At 37.0% G+C, this 27469-nt stretch overlaps 3 protein-coding genes and 1 long non-coding RNA gene across 6 annotated transcripts; 1 reads left to right on the forward strand and 3 right to left on the reverse strand.

Moving 5' to 3' along the window:
• The first annotated feature begins 665 nt into the window (after positions 1 to 665).
• Gbeta5 (guanine nucleotide-binding protein subunit beta-5) lies at positions 666 to 3278 on the forward strand. The gene has a single exon (XM_067780917.1). The coding sequence runs from the start codon at positions 875 to 877 to the stop codon at positions 1934 to 1936; it is 1062 nt and encodes a 353-aa protein (XP_067637018.1). The 5' UTR covers positions 666 to 874; the 3' UTR covers positions 1937 to 3278.
• Positions 3172 to 27106, reverse strand: LOC137247559 (zinc finger protein 234-like). Its single transcript, XM_067778542.1, has 5 exons — positions 26543 to 27106; positions 25682 to 26479; positions 4812 to 4866; positions 4144 to 4769; positions 3172 to 4089 (listed from the first exon to the last, which is right to left on the reverse strand). Exons 1-5 carry the CDS (start codon positions 26996 to 26998, stop codon positions 3364 to 3366), a joined length of 2661 nt encoding a protein of 886 aa, XP_067634643.1. The 5' UTR covers positions 26999 to 27106; the 3' UTR covers positions 3172 to 3363.
• On the reverse strand, positions 6595 to 11197 carry LOC137249434 (uncharacterized). 3 transcript variants are annotated; one of them, XR_010952375.1, is made up of 4 exons: positions 10722 to 11197; positions 10452 to 10641; positions 10149 to 10375; positions 6595 to 7081 (listed from the first exon to the last, which is right to left on the reverse strand). It is a non-coding gene; the product is annotated as an uncharacterized lncRNA (long non-coding RNA). The 3 variants fall into 3 exon arrangements; XR_010952374.1 differs by having other exon boundaries at positions 10149 to 10379; positions 10718 to 11197; XR_010952373.1 differs by having other exon boundaries at positions 10149 to 10379; positions 10722 to 11194.
• ord (orientation disruptor) lies at positions 19757 to 23845 on the reverse strand. Its single transcript, XM_067780908.1, has 6 exons — positions 23769 to 23845; positions 23008 to 23702; positions 21906 to 22158; positions 21648 to 21845; positions 20233 to 20301; positions 19757 to 20168 (listed from the first exon to the last, which is right to left on the reverse strand). Exons 1-6 carry the CDS (start codon positions 23781 to 23783, stop codon positions 19932 to 19934), a joined length of 1467 nt encoding a protein of 488 aa, XP_067637009.1. The 5' UTR covers positions 23784 to 23845; the 3' UTR covers positions 19757 to 19931.
• Positions 27107 to 27469: the final 363 nt, after the last annotated feature.

Genomic DNA, 27469 nt, shown 5'->3' on the forward strand with positions numbered 1-27469 from the left:
GGTGACTTATAACCATAAAGCCATAACCAGATAAAACAGCTGATCGAACCTACCTTAAGGAAATTAATGTAATCGAGTTAGCGTTATGGTACGTCACCATTAATCGATTATATTATTTCCCATAAGGTAGGTTCGATCAGCTGTTTTATCTGGTTATGGCTTTATGGTTATAAGTCAGCATTAATTCACGCTTTAAGCGGGAGTCATTGGTGCCGTATGTCGTATCGCTGTAGTCGTATCCCTAACGTAATCAGCTGTTTATCGTTACGACGGTAAGACAAAAACCAATTGGTTGGCTACGATACGGTTACGACCTTAGGGGCACCAATAATCGATTGCATTGAGTGGTCGAATCAGCTGTTATACGGTCATTGGGACATTGGTGCTTTATCGGTAACCGTATCGGTAACCTTATAACAGGTGATTCGACCAACCTTATGGGAATCAATGCAATCGATTATTGGTGCCCCTAAGGTCGTAACCCTATCGTAGCCAACCAATTGGCTTTTGGTTTACCGTCGTAACGATAAACAGCTGATTACGTTAGGGATACGACTACAGCGATACGACATACGGCACCAATGACTACCGCTTAAGACTGTTTTTAACGGTTACGGTTACGGATTCGGTTTCGCGGTCCTTGATTTTTGGAACAATGCTGCCATGTAGAGATAAATGACAGTGTGTTGTCTTTTATATTTACAAACAAATATCGATTTTTGTGTATTCTATTCTATATACAGAGGGTATGCTGGAAAACTTTATCAGCCCATATTAATAAAATTATACTTGAGACTTGGTAAACGGCGAACCAAATAAAAAAATACTTTGGAATACATTTATGTCCGATTTTAGTCATATGATCTAGAAAGCAATGGCAGATTCATCTAGAACGGTGAATGCTAGTGATAAGATGGCGACTTTACTAAAGGAAGCAGAAAATTTGAAAATAAAACTTGAAGAGGAACGTGCAAAATTGAATGATGTCAGCCTCTCCGCTGTGGCAGAGCGTCTCGAACAAATCGCTTTTGTAAATATAAAACCACGTAAAGTACTTAAAGGTCATCAGGCCAAAGTGTTGTGCACAGATTGGAGTCCAGATAAGCGTCACATAATCTCCTCATCACAGGATGGACGTCTAATTATTTGGGATGCCTTCACCACAAATAAAGAACATTTCATAACAATGCCCACCACATGGATAATGGCCTGCGCATACTCACCCTCCGGCAACTATGTCGCTTGTGGTGGTTTGGATAATAAGGTTACAGTTTATCCCATAACATCAGATGATGAAATGGCAGCCAAAAAACGTACAGTTGGTACACACACTAGCTACATGTCTTGCTGTATTTATCCCAACTCCGATCAACAAATACTAACTGGTAGCGGGGACTCAACTTGTGCTTTATGGGACGTAGAAAGCGGTCAGCTCTTACAAAGTTTTCATGGACATTCTGGTGATGTGATGGCCATTGATTTAGCGCCAAATGAAACCGGCAATACATTTGTGTCTGGCAGCTGCGATCGCATGGCTTTCATTTGGGATATGCGTTCAGGCCATGTTGTACAATCTTTTGAGGGTCACCAATCGGATGTGAATAGCGTTAAATTTCATCCTTGTGGTGATGCTATAGCCACAGGGTCAGATGATAGTAGTTGTCGGTTGTTTGACATGCGCGCCGATCGTGAGGTGGCCGTATTTTCAAAGGAGAGCATTATTTTTGGTGTTAATTCGGTTGATTTCTCTGTAAGTGGACGCCTATTATTTGCAGGCTATAATGATTATACAGTGAATCTTTGGGATACGTTAAAATCGGAGCGTATTTGTCTTTTGTATGGTCATGAAAATAAGGTATCATGCGTTCAAGTATCACCAGATGGAACAGCTTTGTCTACAGGCAGCTGGGATTACACTATACGAGTTTGGGCATAAAAGGATGAAGCTATAAAATTTTTTAAGGATTGCACCTATATCATTATAAGAGGGTATAATCATATGCTGGTATACTGATTTTATACGTTAAATTCGTCCCAATAGGGTTAAGTGCTAAACAAATTTTGACCCACATTGTTGTTGTTGTTGTTGTTGTAGCAGTGATTCTCCCCCACCTAACAGCCGCGACCGATCACAAATTGTCATCAATATCCTATAACGGAAGTCCAAGGAAACTTGCTGTTTCTAAAGGGGTGGACCATAAGGAAAGGGGTGTTAGAGGCGTTGGTTCCACATTACAATTAAATAGATGGTTGGTGTCATGTGGGGACACATTGCAGGCGGGGCATACATTTTGTATGTCGGGGTTGATTCTAGATAGGTAGAGTTTAACCTGTTACAGTATCCAGAACGAAGTTGAGCAAGAGTGACACGCGTTTCCCTGGGGAGTATGAGTTCCTCTTCCGCGAGTTTTGGATACTTTTCTTTGAGTACTGGATTCACCGGGCAATTCCCGGCATAAAGGTCCGACGCATGTTTGTGGAGTTCACCAAGAACCTGCTTGTGTTTTTTCGCTTCATACGGCTGGGTTCTCAGGTGCCGTATTTCCTCAAAATGCTTACGGAGATGACTCCTTAAGCCCTGAGGCGGTGCTGGCTCATCAATCAGATGTCTGTTGGGATGCTCAGGTTTCTGGGTAATCAACAGGAACTGTTTGGTCAGCATCTCGTTTCTCTCCCTGATGTTGTTATCTTTTTCGCTTCCAACTGGAATGAGATATTTTCAGTAGTTGGTCGGCTTTGAGATTTCGTTAGGATGCTGAATACTGTTTCAAATTGTTCTGTGCTTCAGTTTGAGCGAAGCCTTCGTAAATAGGGCTGTCATGCCGTATTTTATTACGACTTCGACAAAACGAAAGTGCAATCGCGATATGCTATGCTTTATAATTGGCCCGCGCCATATACTGCATATGTGAAAGCTCTCTTTACTTTTGTTTAAAATTCGGTGCAAATCTTATCTTAGCACTTTAAAAACTGTTCACAGTTTTCTTAGTTCCTTGTGCTTCTCCGAATATTTTTTCGGTGTTAAGAACTAAGTGATATCATATACCCAGTATAGAGCTGCATAAAGAGGTGACCCCTGCGTTTGTCAGGTTTTTATATTCTAAGGCAAATTCAACTAATATTTCATATTATACTTCCACCACAAGAAAAGAGGTTAGACATATTTATAAATAGGATATTTGTATGTGTATGTATTTATTGTTGTGCTTTAAATGGAAGTTATTATATTGTAGTCATTCAAATTCTTAAATGTTAAAATTATAAACTGAAAAAAAAAAAAATCTTGTTTAAATTATTTAACATAATTGATTTAATTACATATATAATATGCATATAAGTTATAAGTTAAATACTAGATGATATCTACATATTACTCTTCCATTCACTTTGTAAATTTTGAGCCTCCGATCTGTGTTGACGCATATGACCAGCCAGCCCTGCCATTTGTGCATAAGCACGTCCACATAACTTGCATACAAACTTTTTCACACCCAAATGCAAATATTTATGATGATATAAAGCTTTAGCACGTGAAAATGCTGCACCGCAAACACCACACCTATGTGGACGCTCTGAAGAATGCATAGGCTTGTGCTCGGTGAGTAGTGAGGATGACATAAATCGGCGTCCACATATGTCGCAACCGAATGGTTTTTCACCAGTATGTGTGCGTTTATGCACAACCAAAGCATCTTTTTGCCGAGTACGATATCCACATGTTTCACATACATAATTACGTTCTTCCGTATGGATTTTTTGATGCACCTTTAAACGTGTTGCCGAAACGAATCCTTTCCCACAATTTTCATAATCACAAACATGCTCTTTAATAGCTTTATGTGATAGCATATGTACACGCAATGAACGCGCGCTCTTATAGGTACGTGCACACTGTGTACAAGGGAAGCCTATATGATTTTTACGTATATGTGAATCTAATGAACGTTGTTCAGCGTATTCTGCACCACATTGCTCACATTTAAAATCCTTCGGACGTAGATGCTTCAGTTGTATATGCATTTTAAGGATGCGGTCAGTTGTGTAAAATTTTTGACAATATTCACATTGGTAAGATTTGGGTTTTCGTGGCTGGAAGAGACAAATGATAAACACTAATTAACAAATATAAAGTTTTTAACTTACTTTTTTCAATATGTAATTATCTTCATCCTCATCCACTATTGGCTTCCAATCACTATCTCCCTTCATACTATCAGCATCATCATCGTTATTAAATTCATCATCATTTAAATTCGTCGCAACATTGAGGGCCTCATTTTCGTATTCAATACTGTTATCAGTATTAGCTGCCGCTGCATTCGACTCTTTGGTGGCTGTAGTAATATTTTCAATTGTTACCAACCCATCCAGGATACGCACTGCATTTATGGCACCATTATCATTCAATTCAGCCAAATATTCAACATTTTCGAACTCTTCATCTTTGATGCATGCCTCCAATTCACCATCATTTATATTATCACTATCAATAGCATTGCCTCTCAGGTGTACATTTTGGTAGTGTAGCATAAAATCGTCAAACTCGAAAAGTTTCATTTCGCAAAGCACACATATTATGGTAAAATTTACGTTATCGTAGCAAACAATTTCTCCGCACCTTACGCTGTTTTTGGCTTGCCCATAACTTGTAGGCAGAATACAATTTCGTAGCATCTTTCTTTCGGATACAAATTTTTCATTACAATTGGATCTGTTGATAAACCAATTTTTTTTTTGGTTATCCCATAGTGTACCTATATAAGTGTGTCAGCTAAGCGATAAACGTCAAAACTACAAACAGCCTCGCTCACCTGATGCAAATCTCAGGTCTAGAGTTGCATTTTTGGTACGCAAGAGTACTTCAACCTGAGTTGCATTTGTTAGTTTAATATAACTTTGTAGTATTTACAGATGAAATAGTTGCATATATTTCCGCGGAAATAAGAATACTAGAAGATTTGTAGCCTGCAACTATGGGGAAACATACGGAAAGCAAAATTTATTTAATGCATTTAATTAGCGAGCTTTGCTCATATTGCTTTATACAATGGTTTTTGTAATTGATATTAGAGAAAAATTGTATGTTTACAAACGGCGATGGTTACTAGGACATGTTTGACATGTAGGAATATAAACAAAAAAGCAACTCTTAGAGACATTTTATTTAAATTAGAAACAAAATATAAAGCGCCACACGTGTAACATGGAAAAAATTTACTTCTAAGGCTGTTTACACAAATGCATAAGGGCAAAATTATATAAACGCTTTGGTCGCTTCAAAGCAAAGATAACGTACGGCGTTTCATTGTTTTTCGTCTGGCGTTGTCAAAGCGTAGGCACGCAACCAAAGCATTTATGTAAATTTTTCGATACTTCGCCCGACAGATGAATTAATGAATGCAACACAACCAAAGCGTCTGTGTAAATCCGCCTTAATTTTTGTAGCTGTGAAGGTCTCCTGCAAATAAAATGGTGCTGTAAATGCAAACAAATCAAACTCCTATATGACAGTACTTTATTTTCTATGTATTTTTCTTGTATTTTCTCTTATATTTTTTGTCGAGGGAGCCAATAAGGTTTCAGTACTGGTGTAAGTGTGTGAACTATATTTAAAAAAAACTAACGAAATACAAGAAAAATACAACGTAGTTCATTAAAAACAAAACAGCCAGTTTGTATTTCGATTAAGTTTTTTGACATTGGGCCGTTTTTTCTTTATTTTTTATGACAAATGAAAATTTAGTTTTTAGTTTAAAAATTTTGTGCATAAAAACACAACTAAATTCAAAGTGTAAATTGCGTGTGCAAATGAGTTTTCCATACGTGTAAATTTTTCAGTTCTTCATAGTTAAGGAGTTGACCTCCAGATTCTTGTGTTACACAAATATGGTCAACTTGGGTACAGAAATTCAAATTAAAAAGTGTTTCACAATAATTTGAAAAACTCTACGTTTTCTCTGCTTTTTACATTTAAAGGAGTAACCCTCCATAATAAATTAAACTTTTAATGAAAATCAATAACTCTGAACTAAACAATTTTCGCCATGATATAAAATTAAAATGCTGTGGAACAGGAGCAACACTTTTGTGACTACATAAACCCTGTTTCAATCTTTTACGTCTCTGCACAGAACCCTAATCAACCGTCTTCAACCGAAACAACAATGGCAACCCAAATTTTCCCGTTATGCTCACTTAAGCGAGTGCCTGTCAGAAAGAAGTCAACACACTAGTACTTGTACACTATGGCCCTACAAGACAGGTACCCGATACCTAATCGATTACTTAATCGTTACCAATAACTTGGTCACCAATTATCGTCTTAATGACTTTTACATTGCTGTCGTGAAAAAGGTAACGCATGCGCTCTCTCAAAATAGTGTACGTGTGACTCGCTTTCTCGCTCTTACCTATTGTGTTTTCGACATTCCTTCTCGCTCGATGTTATTTACATTTTTAAGTTACTTCATTAGGTATGTTTTCGTTATCGCTAACCAAAATATATGCAACAACAACAACACGGGTAACTGGCCTATCGGTTACCCGTACCAGTTACCTTCTGTCAATTCGCTTTTTATATGAATGAAACGCCCCTTTTGTTTAAATAATATTTAATTATGAATAAATTATGTATACAATGGTTTTTACAAATAATATCCTTAATTTTATATTAAACCTTACATATGTGCATATTTATATGTACAAACTACATATGAAGACATAAACTTATTTGTAGTCGTGCCCTTTCTGAAACCATTTTGAGTTTCGAAGCTCACACTGATGGTGCTCACTTTTTCCTGCGCGGGTGGTGTTGTTAGTATCAGTTTGCATAGATATGAGTGTTGTAGATATAATACCGGAATATATGCAGCCCTATTTCGTGCTATCAAAGTCGATTTGCAGGTGATGTTGAGCCTTTGAACTTGACCCTTTCCCATAATATGCGTGGTAGGGCCTTATATGTGATACTAAAAAGGCCGAGGGACAGTTGTCGCAGTTTTCTTGTAGTTTGAGCAAATGTACGTTCTTCTTACAGCCACAGCTGGAATATTGCTATGCCCACATCGTCAAATCGAATTACCTAGAATGAAAAAGAAACGAATATCAGTAAGGATAGATGATAAGTTTTTAATATAACCGGAAGTGCTTAATAAATACAAGATACTCAAGAGGATTTCAGATAACCAGAATCAGGACCTGTAAAGTAAATTCAAGTGAACCTCCACCATGCCAAGGCATCTTCCGGTAGCGGGGGTACCCGAAGATTATAACAAGGGATAATTGATAGATGTTGGGGTAATATAGTAAATTAGGCGTGCTACAAAAACAAAAACGAATAAATGCAGATGACTGTTTAATCCATTATGCGAAGTTCTTTGAATGGATGTGCAAATTGAAACGGGCAAAGTACTGCTAAAACTGCTTTCCCCGAGTAACCCGGGAATGAATTGATTAGACTACGTCTATTCTTCTTTAGCAGCAGTGCCGAACACCAGTTCTGTTTTGGACAGGAAAGTAAACGTTTGGTTGTCTGCAAGTTTATCATATGTCAGTACAGAACATACTCGTTTTCTGGATCTGAGCAGTACATCTAATTTTCCCAGATTTTCTGGGCTCAGCGAGGGTATCCTCCTGAATGGTGCATGTGTACCCTGCTGCCTTGCCTGGCCGCTCACCCAACAACACCAGGCACGACGGAACTTGCCTTGCGACACCCAACGTGCACTCACGCTTCTCATGGCTCCAGCGGGTTAGTGGGCTTAGAGTATACCCGTGGTAGCTATGCCTGTCGTAAGAGGCGACTAAAATACCAAATTGATTCAAGGGGTTTTGTAGCGCAATCCTTTAAATGGGTTGCCAGCGCAATATATAGCCTCTGTTGTTGTTGTTGTGATACATAGCCTCTCTAACCCAATTGTCAACGCCACCTACCCGTGGCGAATCCTGTTTCTTTAACAGCCGAGGCTCTGGCGACCTCATGTTCCTTATGGCTCTACATTTGAAGGCGCTTAGTTAGCTGACATCGCTTACTTAACCGGTAGATTCTAAAGTAAAAACAAAAACACAAAATATAGGTTAGGTTGAAGTGGCCGGTTCATGATGATCTCACATAGACTGAATGAGTCCGTAGTGTTACCAGAAGTTTGTTTTAACGACCAAGCTGAAAACCCTATCAAGAACCAGGACCTATGTTATAAAAAAACTCCGTCCTCTTGACAAATACTAGAAGCTTCCTAGGACTTAAGCCACTTGCTGCTTCTAGAACTGACAGCTTTATCACTCCTAATAGCTGGAGCCTTAGCCTGGCAAGCGCTGGGCACGATATTTCTCAGGGGGCCCGGTATTTCTCGGGGGGCCCGCGATTTAGAGGTACTAAGACATTGTTTTTAATTCAGGAGTCTTTAGTTGTTCCATGTGGAAATTTTAAGCCGAATTTCAAAAGCAACGAATATTGATAATGATTTTTTACCTGGTCCCTCGAACAGTGAGGAGACAATAAAAAAATCAAACAAAAATATATGTTTATATGAATCCGAAATCGTAAAGTTTTCGTGGTAACACTGATGAAGGTTCATCTTCAAAAAGCCTTCCAACAATACCACCAACTCTGTATCAAAGTCGTGATTATTTAAACGACTTCGATATCGGTACCGTGAATAATGAGTTTTTGCGATCTGAAGAAGTCAACGAAATAATTCGTCGAGGTCATCAAAAGTGCCCTGTTATTTTTCCACGTGATTGTCATGACGAGGCATTTCCTACCTCGTTGTTAAACAGAATCTTGCCAAATGGAGAGAAAGTGGAGCGTTACTGGTTGGTGTGGAGTGCCAGTAGCAATGCTTTTTATTGCCTACCATGTCGTCTGATAAGCACCAATACTTTAAATCGACCTAAAATTTGTTGTCCTGGCGAATATTCGAAATTCCAGGTATGGAAGAAGCTATACGCTAAACTGCCATCACACGAAAATACTGAAGATCACATTAAATGTTATATTCAATGGCGATCTTTACAAAACCTAATTCGAAAGGAGGCTACAATTGATACACTTATCAATGAACAGCTAATCACTGAAACTCAAAAGTGAAAAGAATGTTATTTGTATGCACTATAAATGTTGACCATTTTCTGGAGTAGGAGTAACTCTATTGTTGTTGTTGTTGTTGTAGCGATAAGGTTGCTCCCCGAAGGCTTTGAGGAGTATTATCGATGTGATGGTCCTTTGCCGGATACAGATCCGGTACGCTCCGGTACCACAGCACCATTAAGGTGCTAGCCCGACCATCTCGGGAACGATTTATGTGACCACATTAAACCTTCAGGCCATCCCCTCCCTCCCCATCCCAAGTTCCATGAGGAGCTTGGGGTCGCCAGAGCCTCGTCTGTTAGTGAAACGGGATTCGCCGCACGAAGGTGAGGTTGACAATTGGGTTGGAGAAGCTAAATATTGCGCTACACAACCCCTTGAATCCCCCAGTTTATGGGCTCACCATGGCCAGTGCATTCCCACATTTAATCCCTCAAGCCCAGAACTCTGCTAGGGTTCATCAAAGAAGTCGGCTACGATGAGGTGCTGTCAAGGAGATGTGCAAGTCACTGTGCAATCCTCAATAAATTATCTATCTACGTTCCGGTAACAAGCACCATTGAGGTACTAACCCGACCATCTCCGGACCTATTGATATGACTACATTGAACCTTCTAGGGATTGAATATTAATAATGACCGCAATGCGAAACTCTGCTAAAATTTACCATTCTCCATGGAATGCTACATATATAACTTCCCACGTTTTAAATCCGAAATGAAAAGAGCAAAATTTACTAAAATTTTAACTGGTTGTGGGTAAGGTGTTGATGTCCTCCATTAACGCAATGTAATGGCAACGGCGACGCAGGGAAAATAATATAAATCCTATAAATCTACTGAGCATAATTAATTAATCCCTCCCTTTCTATGCAGTTGTATGCATACATACATAGGGGTTTTGTTCTCGAAACGCTATTTAAAGAAATCAATTGGTATTGAACTTCGAACTCTTTGGTATTTGCCTTCTTCAGTTGATTATCAACAAAAGCATGACAAATTATCACTAACAAATTCGTACATGTTGTTTATATATTTAATATGGTAGGTAATTTACTTACCCTTTCTGGTGCGATGATCTTGGACAATCGGGTCTGACTAGACGAGATTTATTTTGCTTTAACATAGCGTGCTTAACGCGAACCATATCATGTTAGGGCACAATTTCGATTATGCAACCAATCAAAGAAATGTCGTGCTTGTAATACTGCTATGATAGCAGCAGCAGCTCCCGGTGGCGGCACATAAACCACAGTTGCATGCGGATCAGTTGCATTTTTTGCTTCGGCTACCTATTCAATTTTAATTCACATTACATTATCTACTATTGCATTTTTTAATCAATACAAATCAATATAAATTACCGAAGCAAATACTGGCAAACCAAGATGCGTAGTTCCACCCTTTTTTGGGAAAATACATCCAACCAATTTTGTACCGTATTCCAAAGCATGTTGGTTGTGGAAAGTACCTTGTTTACCGGTAAATCCTTGGCAAATGACACGTGAATCTGCATTTAATTGTAAGTTTCTTGTTGTTTTGGCATATCCTGAGCTGAATCGCACCCCGGCAGAGATGATGTATATTAGAATAATATAACATTTTTTTTATTATTTAAAAATACACATACATACGTATGAATGAAAAGCAGAGAGTAAATAATGTTGCTTTGGTTGTAGCGATAAGCACACTCCCCGGGAGCGATTTAGTATGACCACCTGAAACCTAGGCCATCCCGTCGATTCTATACAACTTTCAGATTCTAAACACGGATCTCGACACGCGTCTTTTGATACCACCTTTGTTTAGGTTGTGCACTGTATTGAAAACTTTACCTTTTTTGGTTTTGGAATCCGAATCTTCCAATTCCAATTGGTGGCAAGAGGACTTGGCTGCCTCTAGTTAATGCGCCAGGTTAATTTAGAAGTGCCTAAACACACGTCACACCTAAAAGCCCGTAGCACAAGCACTTTTTTAGTTTAATTACCACATGTATAGTTTTTCATCGTTTTAAAATGTTTCCCGGAATAATTAATAAATTGTTGTATTAAGATGACGCTGTCATTTCGATGACAGCAAGAAACGTCGATGTGTTAGTGGAGAGCGAAAAAAGCTTTGAATGTGTGGGTGAACTAGTTACCTTCAACTTGTAGGGGGGTTATCCGATCGATTGACAACAGAATGTCAAACAGTGCAGCCAAGTTGCACAGATTATACTTCCATTATATTTTCACTGGCCTCGAATGCATACTTCCAAAGAGTCATTTGAACAATGATGACATGATACGAAACATTCATTCTATCTCAATTCGTTTCCAGGAATGGGTCTTAAAGTTCATTCAATTGTAAACATTGGTTCATTCGATTGTAAACAAACTTCATTCGTTTCCAAGAATGGGTCTTGAAGATCAGAGTTGCGTAAGCCGCGCAAAAAAAATCCAAGAAAATCGGTGAGTTTTCATTATTTTTCATTTCAAGTGTATTCAACTACATAAGCGGATCAAAAATTTGTAAAAAAGGCGAATTTTCGGAAAAATATTTAGTTTTAAACTATAATAAGTTGTAAGTAGTGTTTTCTGCAGTGAAAAAATATGAAATAATATAACAATTTGTTTAATTGCTAGCAAAATGCCAAGAAACAAAAAGTGTGTCATGGGATGCGAGGGTAGCCAGAATTTTTTCAAATTTCCCAGTCGAGAGAAAGACGAATCCAGGTACGTAAAGTGTTTTATGTGATAATTACGTCGGGAGGTGTAAGAGAACGCGTTTTGACGTCGGTGGAAGTTGAAAATTTGCATGTGGTAATTGTAATTTAGATGATTTTTTGTACTAAAACACAAACACAGTTATGCAGAAAGATGCTCTTCGAGAAAATAATTTGGATTACGTAGCTGGACCTACCAGCAGTACAGAAAGCTTTTGCCGCGATTTTTCGGAGCAGCGCCAGGTAATTTTTCTCGAAGTAGTCTTGACAGAGGAAAATTTGTAATTTCCGCTTTCGTATTCATGATCCTGGGCCCAAAATGCGGCTTTTGGCTTTTTTTTGGACGTTTAGTAGCAGTTGGGTGCTAAAGTTTAAAATTTACATAAAATTGTAGCTTAAGTCCAAAATAGAAATGCTAAATAAAAAAATAATTTATAATATATGTAGTAATGATTAGTTTTTTTTGTCACGAAATAAAAAACGCAAAACTGTACAAGAAATAACAAAATTAAATGAGCTCTTATATTAACGCACGAAAAGAGATAAGTACATTTTATCTTAGCTATCAAAAAATTTAATTTCACGTGTTGTCACGGAAAAAATTTTAACGGGTAAAATAAGCTTTTTTTTGTATTTGTGATCCTGAAAAAATTCGAGTTTTTTGATATCCCATTTGACAATCTTGAGTAAGTTTTCGGTGAAAATCATAAATTAAACCTTTACCATGTAAAATACCCCAAAGTTATTCCGAAATGCCCAAATTTGATTTTGAGGATCATGGCATCTATGGTCAATGTTATAAAAAATGCACATTTTCACGCGCTCTCAGAGAGCGAGAAGTTTCATATCATGTCATCATTGTGCCAAACTATATAATAAACAACATAGATTAGATTGATACGAATCTTTTGCTTACGCTCTCATATTTTCGCTCTCACTAGGGATTTATCTTCTAGTTGTTGCTGGCAACAATCACAGATAAATCCCTCGCGCCAGCTGAAGCGGGTGCCAGAACAAAAAATGTGCCAGTCAAAACGAAAAACGGGCCAAAAATTTCGGTAAACTTTAGTTTGACCTACAACTGTAGAATAGCATTCAAAAATTATGGGAATTTATTTATTTTAGTCTAGATATTATTAGTTCGAAGGCGGAGGGTAAATATTATTTCCCATTCAAAAGTTATCACTAAAAACAGGTTTTGTAAATATGAACTCCCGATGCAACCAGTCCATTTTGATCACAGAACCTGGGACGCCAGACATGTAGGATAAGCCCTATCCATTAAATAATGTTAACTGTTATATCATAGGTCCGATTTACTGAAATTTCGAAAGAATATATGGTTTTCACTGCGAGTTAAATGCGTTACAATATTTGACTAAGTAATTTAATTGAAATGTTAATTTTACTTAGATTTGTTTATAATTAACTCCAACTAGTCGTATTATTGTAAAATAAGTCTAAAGAAATAAATATTTTACAACTATCATTTTATTAGATGATTGAAACTATAATCGCCGAAATTTATGTCAAAAATCCCTATTTTCAGATCTATTAATTTTTGTTTGGTGTGGAATCATTGATAAATGTTATAAAAAATGTGCATTTTGACAGCGCTCTCTCGAAACAAAGAGTTGCAAATCCATTCATCTTTGATAAACAATGCGCACGTTGTTGTCATCATTGGTCATCAATGCATTTTAATGCGTCTACATTGGCCTCATTCGCATTACGCTTAACCTTCCTTTCATGGGCACCAATCCAACGCAAGAAAAAGTATCGAAGGAATTTATTAAACAAGAGTACGATAAAGAATATTAAAAATACAAAGCAGTTTATGGTATAACTGACAGTTTTGCTTTAAGAAAAGGTGGAAACTGCTATTTATAGCTTTAGTACAGCACTAAAATTATAATACGTCGTTTAACTATTGTGTTCTTGTGTGCGCGTGTGGATCGGATCTGTTCATTACAAATTTGTCAAATGCGGGGAAATGCGTATAGATGAGTCATTTCAGAAATGCGATTAGTATGAGGAAATGCGCCGAATTTCAAAATGACTCATTTGGTGCACTGTGAATTTGATATGAGTGTTATGTTATAAGGTGTTTTTCTTTTGCAAGCGAGCTTGAAAAAAACGCTTCAACTAGCTGAACAGTTTCATTATGGCAAAACCATACAGATGGTTACTTTTTTTAGCTGCTTTGACATTTCTACTTCTAGCGCAGTATGTTTTTGACACTCAACCAGAGAATTACAAAAGCAAAATACATGAATTGCCTGTGTTTGTTTGTATGTATGTCACCCTCCCGCCACGCTGTTATTTTGTTATTTTTATTTATCTGCACATTCGTATGTTCATTTCATTCGCTCGTTCACAATAGTGCCCTATTTTTGAATATGCAACACTATACAACACTATTAATCAGGTCGACAATTACCGAAGCGGTTTCAGTTGAAACTCAACCGATTACTTTTTATTGTTGCTTTCCATGCAATTCGGTAAGCTAGCTAGTAGGGGGACTCATGTAACCGCATAAATGCCTTATAAAGTGGGTAAACGTATAAATTTATCTAGTGCGTAAACGAACTGTCAAATTTTGTTTGAAAAATCATTTACACAATTTGTATAAATTTACGCGCACATTTCATTGTGTAAACGCGGTAAACTCAAAGGAATGCAACCTTGCAGACACTACAGCAGGCATTTTCATCAAAAATCTCCAACAACAGCAAGTAAATGCGTTTTAGTTTTGATTTTTCACTTAATCTTAGCATTTTTTAATTTGTATAACAATCAAAAAAATTTTGTTCGGCAATAATACAGCTGATAAACAATCAAATTTATCAATAGTATTACTAGGTGCGTTCATATAACAGCGTGTGTAAATGGATATAATTTTACACCTTATAAGTTTATATGATGTCCCCCTAGTGTTTTAATTGTAATTAATAGTTTGCAACGAAATACAGCTATAACCTTAGCTGCCAGTCGCTAGCGAAAAACCCTGATCATAGTGTACCTATACAAGTGTGTTCACTAAGCGATAAACGTCAAAACTACAAACAGCCTTGCTCACCTGATGGAAATCTCAGGTCTAGAGTCGCATTTTTGGTCTCAACGACAACATTTTTGACTACCAATCGTCTCGACTTTTTCAATTTTTCAATCATTCGGCGCATTCGGTAATGGTATCCATTTTGAATTCGCTGTCATTCCGAATCCAGCGAGTGCCTGTCAGAATGCTTGACAGATAAGTCAACACACTTGTACTTGTACACTATGGCACTGATGACCTGATATAAAACTTCTCGCTCTCTGAGAGCGCGTGAAAATGTGCATTTTTTATAACATTGGCCATAGATGCCATTATACTCAAAATCAAATTTGGGCATTTCAGAATAACTTTGGGGTATTTTACATGGTAAAGGTTTAATTTATGATTTTCACCGAAAATTTGCTCAAAATTGTCCATTGGAATATCAAAAAAAATCGAATTGATGTCAGGATTAAAAACCCGAAGAAAAAAATAACTCTTTTTCACCGTGAAAATTTATATGTGACAACACCTTTCATCGAAGGGATGCACTCGCAACGGTTTTTGGTAGTGGCTTTCGATTGGTGAACAAGTTGGCTTCTTAGCCTTCGCATTGATTAAAGTGGATGGATAAAGGCCATGTTTTTGAGGAGCGTTGCGACATTCCATTTTTGACAGCTGAGATAAATTGCAGGTATACGTATAGGTTAACGCAACATTTTTAATTAACAGCCTTTTGCGGACGACAACGCAAATACTTCACCAAGTGATATAATTTCGTAATTTCTTATACATTTTTTGCGTTTTTTATTGTGTGTGGATATACATATGTATGTACATAAACGTTTTGGTCGCATCAAAGTGAAAAAAGGGACTAGCCGCTTATTGTTATCTTATGGCGGTGCCAGAGCAACAAAGCAAAGCAACGCAATTGAAATATATTATTTCATATTTTTTCACTTATCTACCACAAAATGTTTCTACAAAACTTTACCTTTTTTATAAATTTTAATAAGTTTTTATCAGCTTACTTGCTGATTTATTTGAAAATAATGAAACCGAACGGATTTCTTGGAGAATTTTTTTTGCGTATTTTAGGCAACTCTATAGCCATCTGACTTCAGACCCCATTCTTGGAAACGAATGAACTTTTATTTACAATTGAATGAACATACAGCTGATTTCAAGCCCCTTTCCTGGAAACAAATTGAGAGAGAATGAAAGTTTCGTATCAGGTCATCAGTGGCGAAAACTATCGAGAGAGGCATCAAAAGACTCGTATTGACCTCGACAACAATAAGCCTAAGGCGGAAAATACAAAATTTAACTTGTTCAAAGAATATTGACAAAAAAGCGAAAAATTACCCCTGGTCCCATCGAAACCGGGGGTGGGATCGATAGTAGTTTTGCGCAGAACACTTTCCGGTAATTTTTTACTTTAGCTCACAACTGCTAAAACTTGACCAAAAATATCGGGAGAGGTGTTAAAAGACGTGTTTTGATCCCAGCACCACGAATCTGAAAGCGGAAATTAAAAAATAAACAAAAAGATATGTCCAAAAAACCGAAAAATGGGCCCGGAGCGCTCCAGAACGGTACCACAAAATCATCGAAATTACAACAACCACATGAAAATTTTCAATTTTGTTTGCAAATATCTCCGAAAAGAAATAAAATTTCCAATTTCGTATTCGTCATCCTGGGTCCAAAGCGCGTCTTTTGACACCTCTCCCAATATTTTTGGAAGAGTTTTAGCAGTTGTGAGCTAAAGAAGAAGGCTATGGAAAGTTTAACCTACGAGAAAGAAGTACATATCAAGTTAATGAATAAATGGTATGATAGAGAATTGGCAAAAATGAATAAATATAAATACAATATGTACACGCGTGTGTTACAAACTGGAGAGTGGGATGAATATAAAAATATAAATAAAAAAATAAATGTAAGGCGCGATAACCTCCGAAGAGATCTAAGGCCGAGCTTCTCTTCCAATTTGCGTCGTGCTCCTCAAAATATAAATAGGTCTTACAAAAAATTAGTCAAATTAAAAAAAAAAAAGTATATGGAGAATAAAATCATTTTGAATGAATATAATGCTAAAGAAATGTGGAAATATCTCAAACAAACGGTCAACCAAACTAAAGATAACGAAGGGATAAAAAAGGTGGTACTGGATGGCATACTGGTTGAAAACGAAACCGATCTGGCGAATGGTCTAAATAGATTTTTTGTAAACAGTGTGATTGAAATTAATAATAACATCGAAACCTGTCAGGTAGCACTAGAGGATACACAAGTCCATTCAAAATTAAAGTTTGCTGAAATTACCACCGATGATGTTATTAATATCTTAACAGACTTTAAATATAAAATAGGTGGAAGAAAACTGCTATCCGAAGGTGTACTAAAAGATTGTATATCGTATACCGGATATTTCTATGCTCAAATAATTAATAACAGCTTAGAAGATGGTGTAGTACCTGAAATGTGGAAAACGTCAACAATAATACCTGTGGAAAAAGTTAAAAAGACAATGCAACCTGAAGAACTTAGACCCATAAATACCCTGCCAAGTGATGCTAAAATTCTCGAAGTCGTTGTTGGGAATCAGTTGGTGAATCATCTTGAAGTAAATAATATACTAGTCTACCAACAGTCAGGATTTAGGAAAAAACACTCCTGTGAGACAGCGCTGAACTTGGTGATATCTGATTGGAAAGAAGAGCTAAACAACAAAAAAGTTGTGATTTCAGTTTTCCTTGACCTCAAAAGAGCTTTTGAAACGGTGGACAGAGAGATATTAATAAAAAAAATACAGCGGATTGGCATAATTGATATTGAACTTAAATGGTTCCGCAACTATTTGAAGCAGAGAAAGCAGAAAACAGTTATAAATGCTGTGACGTCGGATGAATTAGAGGTACCCATAGGGTTACCTCAAGGCTCACTATTGGCACTTATATTATTTCTTATATACATAAATGACATAGTCAATGCTATCGAAGGTTGTGAAATTAGACTTTTTGCGGATGATGCATTAATTATGATAAGTGAAAATAATATTAATACTGCACTCGCCAAAATGCAACATGAAATAAATAACTTGTATAAATGGTTGTGTGGTAATAGACTGAAACTAAACATAAATAAAACTAAATATATGATAATAACAAGGAGAAATATCAATGAGGAAGATATAGCCTAGCTAAAAATAAATGATGAAATCATACAAAGAGTTAACAGTATAAAATACTTAGGAATAATAATTGATAATAAACTCAAATTTGAAGATCATATAAATTATACAATTAAAAAAGTTGCTAATAAAATAGGAGTGATGCAGAGAACAACGAAATTTATCAGAAAAAGTACAAACTAATCTTAAATAAATCAGTTATAGAACCACACTTCGTGTACTGCCCGTCCATTCTATTCATAATATCGGATAAAGAAGTAGACAAGCTCCAAAAGCTTCAAAATAGATGCATGAGATTTATTCTTCAGAAACCTAGAGATACACGAACGGCTGACATGTTGAAGACTTTAGACTGGTTAAGTGTGAAACAAAAGATTTTTTTCCACTCCATGAAATTCATATTTAATATCAAACATGGAAATGTACCTGAGTATTTAAATAAAAATATAGCATTAGTTGAGCAAACTCACAACATAAATACGAGGAGCAAACATAATTTCAAATTGCCGTTTTTTAGAACTGAAATTGATCAACAGAACATTTTCTACAAGGGTCTGAAAAGTTACAATGAGCTGCCTATGGATATAAAAAGTTGCAACCAAATAACAGTATTTAAAACAAAATTATATGAATATTGTAAAACCTTAGCTATAAGATAAAAAACTGTAATATTTTCAAATTTACGAATTAGGCTTCTGGCCGTAATAAATAAATAATCTAATCTAAAGTAGGTAAAGAATTACCCACTTTCCTTTGCTAATTATTCAAAGGTACATTTTACGGTAACAGTCTAGTTAAGGGGTCGACTGCTAATACGCTACCAAAAATATCGAGAGAGGTGTCAAAAGACGGAAGAGAAAAATTGTATCTCTGTCTGGAGATATTTGCAGTTGAAGTTGGCGCTTTTCATGTGGTTTTTTTAACCCACAAAAAACTTGTGAACATAAGTGTTTTGCGCGGATATAGTTGTGGTCTCCAAATAGATGTTGGATCCACCCAGGGTAATTTTATATAAGCGCGGCCAAAGGCCGCCAATGCAGAAAAGTGTTCTGCGCAAAAATACTATGGATTCCGCCCCGGAGGGACCCGCGGCGTCATTTTTCGGTTTTTCGTTAATATCTTTTGAACGAGTTATAATTTTTATTTTCCTCCTTCGGATTATTGTTGTCGAAGTCAATATGCGTCTTTTGACACCACTCTCGAAATTTTTGGTAGCATAGGTATTAGCAGTCGACACCTCAACTAGACTTTTACCCATTTTACATATGGATTGTTTTGACATTACCGTTCTCGACACTCCCCGAAGGTGCTGAGGAATGTTATCGATGTTGATGGTCCTCTGTCAGATATAGATCCGGTACGTTCCTGTAAGACGCACCATTAAGGTGTAGTACCACGATCATCTCGGGAACAATTTAGTATGTCCACATTGAACTTTCTAGACTATCCCGCTCTCCCACCCCTTAGATTCATGAGAAACTTTGGGCCGCCAGAGCCTCGGCTGCTAAAGAAAGAGGATTCGTCGCGGGTAGGTAAGGTTGACAATTGGGTTGCAGAAGCTATAAGTTGCGCTGGAAACCCCTTGAAAGGGTTGCGTTACACAACCCTTTGAACCAATTTGGGATTTTAGTCGCCTCTTACGACAGGCATACCTGCCGCGGGTATAACCCTCTGGGGGCTACCGCTTTGGTCCTTGATCATAATTAATTTTGTCAATAGATATGTTGTCTAATTTAATTTTATATTTTCAAGCAATTAGTACATATTTTACATTTAAGTATGTATAACTAACAATTTTTAACGCAAATTAAGTGTTTAATGTTTAAAATAAATAAATGAAACATTAATATTTTTGTATGTTCGAAGAGCAAGCAAGTATTTGCGATTTTCTGTTTTTTTTTTTTTAACTAATAATCTTTTAAACCTTTCTCCACCTCACTAATAAATTTATCAACAGTGCATGTTGTGGCATTCTCCTCCACTTTCAATTCCCATTTACCACTTGTTCCATTTTTAAAACATTTAATCAAGTTGCCATTTACTGGTGCTACTGGCAAACCACCCGGATAATCAATAATAGCTGTAATGTGCATCTTATTGCATGCCTCAAGAATACGCTGCAAATAGTTTTTTTGTGGCCATAACTAAAGTTAGAAATAGATATAAATTTTTAAGAAATTCATTAACTTTCTAGATCTAGATATTTACTTGTCTCGTATTTTCGTTATTTTGCATATAAGCTGTAACTACAAATTGCATAGTTTGATAATCCTTAACCTGAAACCAAAAAAAAAACAAAAATAGCATAGACGAGTTCAGTCTCGCTTTTAGAATTTACAAATTTTGTACTTGCTTTAAATAATTTAATTATTATTAAAAATTGTTGTTTTGGCTATACTATAAAATAAACTAAATCTTATTGTACTAATTACCTTCACAATAAATGGATAAATGTATTATTATGATCTTAGTTTACAAATAAATTCACAAACTATTTCTGATTAGGGTATCTGCTGAGACCATATAGTTCCTGCAATCAAGCTAATTGTATATTGTCTTAACTTAAGGGTAATTATTTTTCGCTGCTGCAGTGTGGTAAACGTTGTGGTTTTTTAAGACGTTATTGATAGTAATTATTGTTTCTATTTTACTGCAGTCTGGGGCGACATCCATGGGGGTAGATACTTGCATCAACGAACAAAATTGCATCATGTGTTGGGGGGGTCAATGTAGTGGGGAAAGTTTATATTATATTTTGGTCTATTTGTGCTTCTCCGGAAGACCCTGGGCAGTGCTATCGATGCCGACCGCCCCTTGCCGGATGCAAATCCGGTACATTCCGATACCAAGCCCGACCATCTCGGGAACGATTTGTTAAGACCACATGAGACCTTATAGTCCATACCGCCCTCCCACCCCCTAGATCCATGAGGAGTTTGGGGTCGCCAGAGCCACGGCTGTTAATGAGATAGGATTCGCCAGGGTAGGTGAGGTTGAGAATTGGGTTTGGAGAAGCTATATATTGCGCTGGCAACCTGAAAGGGTTGCGCTACACAATCCCTTGAATCTATTTGATATTTTAATCGCCACTTACGACCGTTTTTGTTATAATACTACTATAGCAAGGTATTTCCACAGTCCACGGCTTGTTCATTTCCTATATGGCGTGGAACCCTACTTTATATTACACGGGTCTTTGGGTTTCCGGTCCATTATAATTAGTCGAGCCAATGTATTTAATCACACTTTGGCTGTCGGAATAGATCAATGTGTTTGCTTGTCTTTCAGCCGCTTATATAATTGCCTGTTCAACAGCTACATGCTTTGCCTTGAAAATTCCTGTATGTTGCGGTAATAGACTTTTCTTGGGAGTTATAAAGGAGTCAACTGAAGCATAGGTTAAGGTATTATATTTCGTATATATTTATTTTTCCCCAAGTTAAAAAGGCCTGAACTAATTATAGCTTTTCCCGAAATGCAATTGCAATTTCCAAATACTATTCTAAAAACACTCAGCTTTCTGTAATGCATAGGCGTTTTCTAAATATATTTTTCTATATAAATATCCTACGCCAGAACAGTGTGAAAATTTAATTTGATTGGATAATACAAACACCACTTACCGTATTCAATTCTTCCTGCAAATATACAATACCACGTTGTAGATGAAATGACATTACCAACTGGAATGCAATAAGCAACATATCTTGTACAGCATGTTGAGCATTCGACCATACATATTCTCTGTGTAGTCTTGCGTTTGCATTATCCTTAAGTTTAATGCATGTGCATATATTATTGATTTTAAAATTCTCTATGCTCTGTGATAATAATTAATAAAGTTTAAAAATACTTTATACAAAATTTAATGGCAACCTTACCACTTCTTTTATCGGCACATAACGTCCTTTATATGGAATTAGAAACCACACCGTATACTCCATGCATGTTATAAACTCAAATGTTATACGCACATCGTTGAATATTTTTAAAGCATCTGTAGCTAACATAACATCTAAAGCAGTCTGTCCCATGAGGCAACATGTTGTTAGTTTAGACAATAAATCACATTCGGTATAGTGGTTTTTTAAAAATAATTTTACAAATTGGCCAAATAATTTTGAAATTTCCTCTCTAAAATAAAAAGTAGGGTTTTTATTACGAAGAGAAGTAAGGAAGTCTGAGTCGGATCAAACCCGACATATAACATTTAGTAGTGCACCGAGTCCTACTTTGCCTAAACCATAAAAGATATATGCTGTGGCAAAAAGTATTTTTTATGGCTTTTCTGGACCAAAGTTTGAATGAGTTGTACATACATATTTATATACTTAGAAGATTTTTAAATTTTAGATTTAGCCCACGGACGTGTTTAATTGCAAAAAAAAATTACCCCGAACCGCGAATTGGTTTCATAGATCATTTGACGTAGAACACCTTTCCATAATGGAGGCCTTTGACCGCGCTTAGAGAAAATTACCCGGTGTGGTTTCACCAACGGCTTGGAAATCAAAATTATATCCACGCACAATACCTTTCTGTATGTGTGACCAACAAAATCATTTATATTACAACATCCACATGCAAATTATCCGCCTCTTTTTGTAAATATCTCTGAACAGAATTAAATTTTCCAATCTGTAAATTAACACCTGTATACTGTCACACTCAGTTACTGACTGCACATACTTTTTAGGCAGGATAAAAATACTCCCGCACCTTGACTACGGTGGCGATTTAGTAATATTAAAAAGTCAAATTGTTTGGCCCAGTTCTAAGAACTTTATAGCACCTTTTATGAGTAGTTTACGTTAAAAGCGTGTGTATATCGCGTTGGGACGATCTACTCTGCACTCCTTGTACAATTTTTAGTGGTTCTATAAAAACTGAACCAAAACAATTGTCAATGAATGCGATCCAGTAAATGGGTGTTAATATACCTTATTTGCATAAGCTTAAAAAACTAGAGGAAAACCACCTTACTCTTTATTCATGCATCCATTCAATTTTGTTGCGGTAAATTGCAACCAATTGCCAGTAAAGGCACTACGCGATAAATGTGGTTGACGTAAGATATAATCAATATTTGTGCGAAATTTGCCATGAAACGCATATAAACTGCATTTATGCTTAGTACCGTTATCAATGGTATATTCAATTACTTCCGTGTTTTTACGGAAGTCACGTAACGCTTCTATTCTTTGGAAAGAGGGCTCCTCACGACTACCATCACCATCAGACGATTGCAGGTTATGTTGTTGTTGTTGTTGATGTTGTTGTTGTTGTCGTTGTTGTTGTTGTCGTCTTTGTCGCTGTTCACGATCGCGCGCCTGTTGTGATGTACAAGGCACTTCACTATCGCTATCACTATGCGCTTCATTGCTTGCTTGCCCGTCGGTTGTTTCGGAGGGGGCGTTGGAGGTGGTGGTGTGCGTACCAGCTGCAATCTCTGCTTTTCTGACCTGCAATACTACGCGAACATATCCTTTTTGTAGATTTTTAAAGTTTGTCAATGATTCAATGCTTGCATATTGAGCGCTACAAATTAATTTAAGTGCTGTGCTAACGGCTTGTCGTATTGGGCAATTGTAGCTACCTTGTACAATGTACACACTGCTATGCTTTTGTTTAAATTTCAATTTCACATGCTCGCAGTCAAGTATGTTGTAGATTTCTATCTGTAAAAATATCCCGTTTCTTGACGCTCGTATGTTATATTTATATTAAAAATTTCAAATAAATACCTCCTCTATAATCATTTCCTTCCTTTTCGCTGTCAAACCTTTTTTTACTTCCGAAGTGGCCTTACAGTACGGGTCGAAAAAATTTAACTAGTACGAACAAAAAATTATATAAGCCATATTTTATGTTTAGGCGCAGTATGCATCTGTGAACAAAAATGTAATTAAATTTTGTTTAGGTTTATAAACTGCAACAGTGGTCGTTTGCTAAAATACGTCCAAAAATAATACGTAAATTAGAAAAAGTCGTTCAATTGATATTAAAAAAAAAACGTGGCACATTTTCATGTTGTTACATTTTCATGATTTGGTTTTATATTCATTCAGTTATGCAAGAAAAATGTTCGGGACTATTTTTTAAATCACTCCCGGTCAGAGAAGGATTTAGAAAGAAAGAACATTTACAGCGAAGCCCCGTGCTGTGGTTGTTGTTGTATTAATTATAAAGACACTCTCCAAAGGTTTTTGGGAGTGTTATCGATGTTAATGGTCCTTTGCCGTATATAAATCGGGTAACAAACAACATCTCGGGAACGATTAACATGACCCCATTATACCTTCTAGGCCATCCCGCCCACCCCCTAGTTCTATGAGGACCTTGGGCTCGCCAGAGCCTAGCCTGCTAAATATGCGTATGATACCATATGGTTGGATCATCTCTGCAGCATCAATATACCTGTATTCGGATTGTCAAAACCTGAGTATCCAAATTAGCGAAGCATGTGGAAAGTAATTGCAATCTCGTATATCTTCTGATATAAAAAGCCTTTAATGCTGCAAGTTGGAAAAATAAGTATTGTAGGTAAAATAAAGCCGTTTGACAAAGCAGCTGCTGTATTATGTGAGGGACAAATGACCCTGAAAGTAACATGAAATAGTATCAAAGATCATCACAAATTGATTCCGAATCAACCCCGGAAGGACCCCGAAATAGCTCAAAAATCATCCCGAAATTGTCCCGATGTGATCTCTAAATGACCTCGGGAGAAGCCTGAAATAGTCCCCAAGATCATCAGGAAATTGTCACAAATTGGACTCTAAACGATCATGGAAGAACGAAATAATCTCCGAATATCCCGATGTGGCTTTCCAAACGATCCCGAAATTAGTAGTCCCTTAAACCTTCTGGAGTGACAGAAATAACTACGGAAGACAATATCCTTATCCTACCGCTCTGCTACAAAAAGCTTATCGTTCGTAGTTAAAATAAAAATAAATGTAAGGCGCGATAACCTCCGAAGAGGTTTTATGCCGAGCTTCTCTTCCAATTTGCGTCGTGCTCCTTTAAATTTTTCCTACAAATTGGCGGGATGGGACCTACTTGTTTTATGCCGACTCCGAACGGCATCTGCAAGGCAGATGAGTATTCAATGAGAGCTTTTCATGGCAGAAATACACTCGGAGTGCTTGCCAAACACCGCGGCGGGGTGGCCACGCTTAGAAACATTTTCTTCGAATTGAAAAAAGTTGTTTCTAAAAGCAAAGCAACATGCCCTGGGCATGAACCCGGCCATGATCATCGGTATGGTAGGCGGAGCACGTTTCCATCACACCACGGCGGCTAAAATGAAAAAAATAAAGTTTTTTAATCGCAGACGGCCCTCGGCAGTGATTTGGCAACCACTCCGTGTGTATTTCTCAGTCAAACTTATCTGCCTTGCAAATGCCGTTCGTAGTCAGCATAAAACATGTACATAGATCCGGTCCCGCCGACTCGTGTGAAAAATTAAAAGAAGCACAACGCAAATTGGGAGAGGTTCGACCTAAAAACTCTTAAGAGGTTATCGGGACATATATTAATTTATTTTAATAAATTTTCTTATAATAATTTTATTATCTTGGCAAACTATACAATTTTGTAATTACTGAGTTTTTTGGGCTTTTAGTTTACTCCAAAAACCGCGGACGCGAATTTATTTAGCGGCTATTTGTGAGGTTTCGTCTGATCCATCTGAAGCTCTTTTACTTTTTCTAGTATCTAACCGTACTTGTGGCCCATCCTCACGGTGTCGTCTCATATGTCCTGCAAGTCCTGCTAGCTGTGCATATGCTTGCCCGCATATTTTACATTTGAATTTTTTCTCATCAAGATGCAAAAATTTATGATGATAAAGTGATTTAGCTCGCGCAAAAGTGCGACCGCATACCTGGCACACATGCGGTCGCTCCGTGCCATGTGCTACTCTGTGCTCTATTACAGCAGATTTAGATATGAAATTTTTACCACACACATCACAGGCGAATGGCCTCTCACCCGTATGTGAACGATAATGTACTTTCAGCATATCGGGTGCACGACATGTATAGCCACATTGATCGCATATATAATCCTTGCCTCTTGTATGGGTACGTTTGTGTGCTTGATATTGCCGACGCGTGAAGAAGCGTTTGGTACAATCTTCGTAATCACAGGCAAATTTACGCTCATTTCCATGCGTATGTAGTTCTATATGACGTTGCTGATTAGTACGACATGTACATCTTTTATCACAATACGGGCATTTCATACCACCATGAACAGTGAGGCAATGTTCTTCTAAGCTACGCAACGTTTTAAACTCATCCGTACAATCGTCGCATTTATGCATTTGTATTATACCATCTGTTTTACCAGGTTTGTGGAATTTTTCCAAATGCATTCGTAAGTTATTTTGACTTTTATATGTGCGTGAACAGATTTCGCAACTGAATATTAGCTTTTGTAAGCCCTTTGTCTGTGTTTGGTAAAATATTCATAAATGTTTAAAATATCCACAAATGTAATATAGCTCACTTACCTGTTGCTTGTTAAACGTAGTTGGTATATACTCGTCATCATATTCATCAAATTCATTTTGTTCTCCACCATTGTGCGGCTCTGGAGTGGTCGTTTTCTGTTCCCATTTAACTATACGTAATCCACTTTGCTCCTCTTCCTCTGGATAATCATCATAATCGTCAGGGATAACAAAGGAATACCGTTCAACACTGTCATCCTCAAAATTTACTTCGCCCTTCACACTTGTTGTCGTCGTCAAATACGGGGTTACCTCAACAAGTACATCTTCAGTTTTTAACAAATCATTTTCGAAATGTACGTTTTTAATGTGCCGCATGAAATCTTCGTAATCGAATGACTTTAGCTCGCAGTGCGTGCAAAGAATGGTAAATTCAGTAGAACTGTGGCAATAAATCTCCCCACATTTTGCATTCGCACCGCTTACAAATGTAGAGTTGGGAAGTAATTTTAGCATGTTGTGAGGCAATATCAAAAACTTGAAAAAATTTATTTCCTTCGCAGTTCGATTATTAATGAAATGAAATTAAAGAGATCCTCTACGTGTTTACAATTTTTTTTTGCATTGTTTACATCGCCTATTGTGAATAGCTTAACGCCCGTTGTCGGAGTCCATTGTGCCACCATTGTGAATTCATACAAGTGGGAATGTTTGATAAAAACGTTCACAATAACAGTAAATAGCCCCGATCACCTGTTCGATTACTTAAAGGATTAATTAAACTTCCTTAAAGGAAGTCTCTTAGTCTTAACGTATCCTAAACAATGAATAAAATCTACAAAAAGGTAGTAAATTCACCAACTCAAATATTTTTAGGTTATGGATATGGCGAGAAACCAAAAACCAATTGATTGGCTATGGTATGGTTATGGCGTTACCGTTATGGTATGGCATCATTAATCGATTACATTGATTTCCATACGGTGG

The sequence above is a fragment of the Eurosta solidaginis genome, chromosome 4, assembly GCF_040869045.1.
Source record: "Eurosta solidaginis isolate ZX-2024a chromosome 4, ASM4086904v1, whole genome shotgun sequence".
Lineage (NCBI taxonomy): Eukaryota > Metazoa > Arthropoda > Insecta > Diptera > Tephritidae > Eurosta > Eurosta solidaginis.

What these genes read in the sequence shown, in the direction of transcription:
- Gbeta5 (XM_067780917.1), top strand. Translation starts at nt 875, where the DNA reads ATGGCAGATTCATCTAGAACGGTGAATGCTAGTGATAAGATGGCGACT.
- ord (XM_067780908.1), bottom strand. An exon ending in ATGTGCCGATAAAAGAAGTG is followed by an intron (nt 21,846 to 21,905) that starts GTAAGGTTGCCA and finishes TTATTATCACAG; the next exon opens with AGCATAGAGAATTTTAAAAT. An exon ending in TGCAGGAAGAATTGAATACG is followed by an intron (nt 20,302 to 21,647) that starts GTAAGTGGTGTT and finishes TTTTGGTTTCAG; the next exon opens with GTTAAGGATTATCAAACTAT.
- LOC137247559 (XM_067778542.1), bottom strand. Translation starts at nt 26,998, where the DNA reads ATGCTAAAATTACTTCCCAACTCTACATTTGTAAGCGGTGCGAATGCA. An exon ending in AGACCTGAGATTTGCATCAG is followed by an intron (nt 4,770 to 4,811) that starts GTGAGCGAGGCT and finishes TATCGCTTAGCT; the next exon opens with GACACACTTATATAGGTACA. An exon ending in ATAATTACATATTGAAAAAA is followed by an intron (nt 4,090 to 4,143) that starts GTAAGTTAAAAA and finishes TGTCTCTTCCAG; the next exon opens with CCACGAAAACCCAAATCTTA.